At 27.0% G+C, this 4,036-nt stretch overlaps 1 protein-coding gene across 1 annotated transcript; it reads left to right on the top strand.

Annotated features, from left to right (window-relative positions):
* Positions 1 to 2,088: 2,088 nt before the first annotated feature.
* LOC105845021 (RYamide receptor) lies at positions 2,089 to 3,391 on the top strand. The gene is made up of 2 exons (XM_065819064.1): positions 2,089 to 2,260; positions 2,439 to 3,391. Exons 1-2 carry the CDS (start codon positions 2,212 to 2,214, stop codon positions 3,365 to 3,367), a joined length of 978 nt encoding a protein of 325 aa, XP_065675136.1. The 5' UTR covers positions 2,089 to 2,211; the 3' UTR covers positions 3,368 to 3,391.
* Positions 3,392 to 4,036: the final 645 nt, after the last annotated feature.

The raw sequence follows: 4,036 nt of genomic DNA, 5'->3' as shown, positions 1-4,036 counted from the left end.
ATCTTACACTAAATTTAAATTCATTAACAGGTTTTAAATATCATCAAGTAATCTTTTAGAGATCAAAGATCATGATCATGTAAAGATTTCCTCTTCAAAATGCTTTTTAATTTTATATGATTATGTAAAGATTTTCCCTTCAAAATGCTTTTCAATTTTATATGATCATGTAAAGATTTTCTGTTCAAAATAAGGAGTTTTTCAATTTTATATGGTCATGTAAAGATTTTCTCTTCAAAATGCTTTTGAATTTTATATAATTATGTAAAGATTTTCTCTTCAAAATGCTTTTGAATTTTATATAATTATGTAAAGATTTTCTCTTCAAAATGCTTTTGAATTTTATATAATTATGTAAAGATTTTCTCTTCAAAATGCTTTTGAATTTTATATAATTATGTAAAGATTTTCTTTTCAAAAAACAAAAATAAGGAACTTTTCAATTTTATATATAGTCATAACTTTTGAGCTCTAAATGAATAATGATAAAATTTAAAACCTTTGTATGAATTTAAATTAAGTATAAGATAGTTAAAAGAAGTATTTTGTTAACGAACTCCCAGATTTGGTGTTCGGGGGCGAACTTTTTTGAGTATTTTTGTTTTGTTTTGACATTAGCATAAGCATACTTTAGTTTAGAGTTTGTAAAATGTTTGAATATGTCATACCAAAACAACAAAAAACCCAATTAGCGCCACTGTACACCAGTCAGAGTAGTCAAAACACAATTTCGATAGCCTATGACTAGATGTATAATATGACTGTTTTTAGATGTTTCCCATTTTGCTAACTTTTGATATATCCACTACGCATTGGTTTGCTACCAAACGATACAAATCTGACTTTACTGTTTGATGTTGAATTTTTCAATCAAATCAAGGGTAAGACTTTGTACAATCTGGAAAAAGATTTAAAAAAGAAAAACATTAATCCTTATTTTTAATCTTTATAATTTTGATAAATTAATTTATAATCTTATTTTTAATCTTTTAATCTTATAAACTTTGATTTAGGCGTTGCGAGTGTTGCGAGTGGGTTGATTTGAGGGTCAGTATCAAGGTTAAGGGTTAGAGTTAATTATCAAGATAGACTAACCTAACCATTGTCTTGAGCCTATTCGGACCAAATATGACCTTAAATCTGATCCTAATCTTTTAAATGCTCTCACTTTTAAAGCATACTTTTAAATCATTTGTGCCGTTATAAACGCGACTTATCGCTGCAAAATTGTTAATATAACTACTAAAAGGTCTTTATATTGATACCTACTTTGACCATATATGTTCATCCGTAAGGAAGGCAACTTGACTTTTAGAGTTTATTGCTCTTGCCCGGTGCTTTATGGTATGACCGTTAGGTCTACTTGGAGCAAAAAATTCGTGCGGCAGAGCATAACATTATGTGCCCGCGTGCAGTATAAAACATAAAGCCGTGTAAGTGTGCATACTAAAAATAAAATGTCTTTTCTCTTATGTATACTTTAGTGTAATATTTTTATTATATACTGTCTAGCAATTTAAGGTTATTCTTCTTGAAAAAAAAAGTTTGAAAAAGTTATAAAGTAGTTGCGTAACTTAATTATTATTTGATATTTGAACGTTATGTAGATTTGATCAGATTGGTTTACTGAACATTTGCTCAGTAAACCAATTTGGTTAGATTATGATTAGCATTATTCAAACTTTTGGTTTGTTCAAAACTCCACCAATCTAACAATTATGGCCAAAACTCTACCAATAGCACCGCCCCTATTAACAGATTTTCACAGATTTCAGCACAGAAATTTATGCTCTATGCAATTAGGTCTGGAAGACCTAATTGCAAAATGTTTTTATTTGCTGTCACAATTGCGTATGAGAAAACAAATTAAAAGAATTCAAGCCTTAAAATTTGAAGAATGCTTATCAGTACAAAACATGTCAAAAATGATTGACAAACGTCTATGAAAATCGTAAATAGTTCAGAATAGTATTTGTTACAACAAATAATTAAATATTATTTGTTGTAACAAATACTATTCAGAACAATTCAGATAACACTACTGTTTAATCCTAAAAAAGTTTAATATTTTTTTCAATAAAACTACTTTAGTATTATGCAGTTAAACTTAACTTAACATATTTCCACTAATTCAAATCTGAATTATAAATAACTCGAAAATAACAAGTCAAACAATGAAGCTATTAAAAACAGTTTCTCGAATTTTAACCAATGATTATTCACAATTTTTATAGAACAATAAGAAACAGCATAACCAAAGGTTAGCAATATTTTACTTTGTCGTATTAAAAAATAAATAGTCAAGAATTTAAGTTATATTGCGAAATACAACGTATTGTAATGTATTGCGAAATATAAATATGTTGTTGCGAAATATAAATATGTTGTTTAATTACTTGTTAAAAAGTAGTTAGACTATTTTATTACTCGATTTTTAGTTGAAATGAATCAAACAGAGCATCAAACTGAAACTAATTGTATATTTGAACAGTCATACAAAGTAACGTTACTTTTTCTTCTAAGCTCAACATCTGTTGTAGCAGTTATTGAAAATGTTTTTTTTTGTTTTGCTGTTTACTTCAATAAAAAACTTCACTCAAAATCAAATATTTTAGTTGTAAGTTTAGCTGTTACAGATATAATTATAGCCGCTATTTTGCCTAACCTTGAGTTCGTTTATTTATACTTCTATCCATTATGGCCTATTGGTAGTCTGGGAACAAAAACCCTTAATTTAATATGGATTTTTTCACTTGTTTGCCCGTTTGTTACAGTAACAGCTATAACGATTGAACGTTATGTTATGATTGCGGGTAAATCAAGATGGAAAGTTTTTTTTACAAAAAGATTATATATGGTCATTGTGATTTTCATTTGGCTTTATTCTTTTATCTGTTGCTTAGTTGCAGCCGTTACTATGGAACCGGCTCATAAAAACGAATATATTTGGAACGTGAATCCAACTCTTTACTATATTCTACTTGGCTTTCATATTATAGTTCCTTTGTTGTTATTACCTGGGCTTTATTATAAAATGAAAAAGGCTTCCCAATATTCTCTTAAAAAGCTTAGAGAAGAAACCGAAAATGACGTCAATCTACACAGACAAAGAAAAGAAACGAAACTAGCGAAGACAATTTTCATTATTATAGGAATTATGTATTTAGTATGGTCTCCAGTAGTAATTATTGAAATTTTGTATAACCTTGAGTTTAAAGTGTGTATTATTTCAAAAGTCGGAGTAATCAGTTTATGGTTGACGTGCATAAATGGATGTCTAAACCCTATGGTTTACTCCTTCAGAAATCCAGAAGTAAAAAGGTTTACAAAAAACACAATAAAGCATATTGTAAGATATTCGCAATAATGAAATAAAAAACCTATTGAATAATATTTTGTATTTTTATCATAAATTTATGAATTTTTTTATATATTTGAACATACAGCTCTAAAAATATGGCACATTTCTCTTAAATTCATTTTGCCAAATTTTCAATATACAAAACAATATTAAAGATTAGATTTCATTTGTTGTCTACAACCTTAAGCAGATGCATTTATTTTTATAAGCATGATTGCCTATATACGTACATATATGTTGCATATATACATACATATATATATATACATATATATATATATATATATATATATATATATATATATATATATATATATATATATATATATATATATATATTTACTCCTAAATTTGTTACAAGTTTTTAATGATAGTAATGAAATAAAAAGAAGTCATTTTTTAAAGTTGTTTAGTATGGAAAAGTGGGGCACATTAGGACAATTTTTTAAAAAAGATACTACATACTGTTTCATACTGTATGACAAAAATTTAAATTTTTTGCTGAAAAAGGTAAATTAGCTATTAATTCTTTAAAAAAATGCAAACTTGATCTAGTTCAAATAAACTAAGGTGCTTATAAATAAGGTGCTTTTTTACCTGTAAAACAAAGCAATTCATTGTCTAAAACTACCCCACAAGAAGGGGTAGAATTGGACATTGTTGAGGCAGTTTAGA

This window comes from Hydra vulgaris, chromosome 15, assembly GCF_038396675.1.
Source record: "Hydra vulgaris chromosome 15, alternate assembly HydraT2T_AEP".
Lineage (NCBI taxonomy): Eukaryota > Metazoa > Cnidaria > Hydrozoa > Anthoathecata > Hydridae > Hydra > Hydra vulgaris.
The sequence above is the reverse complement of the archived record's forward strand: the minus strand, read 5'-3'. Positions and strand labels throughout refer to the sequence as shown.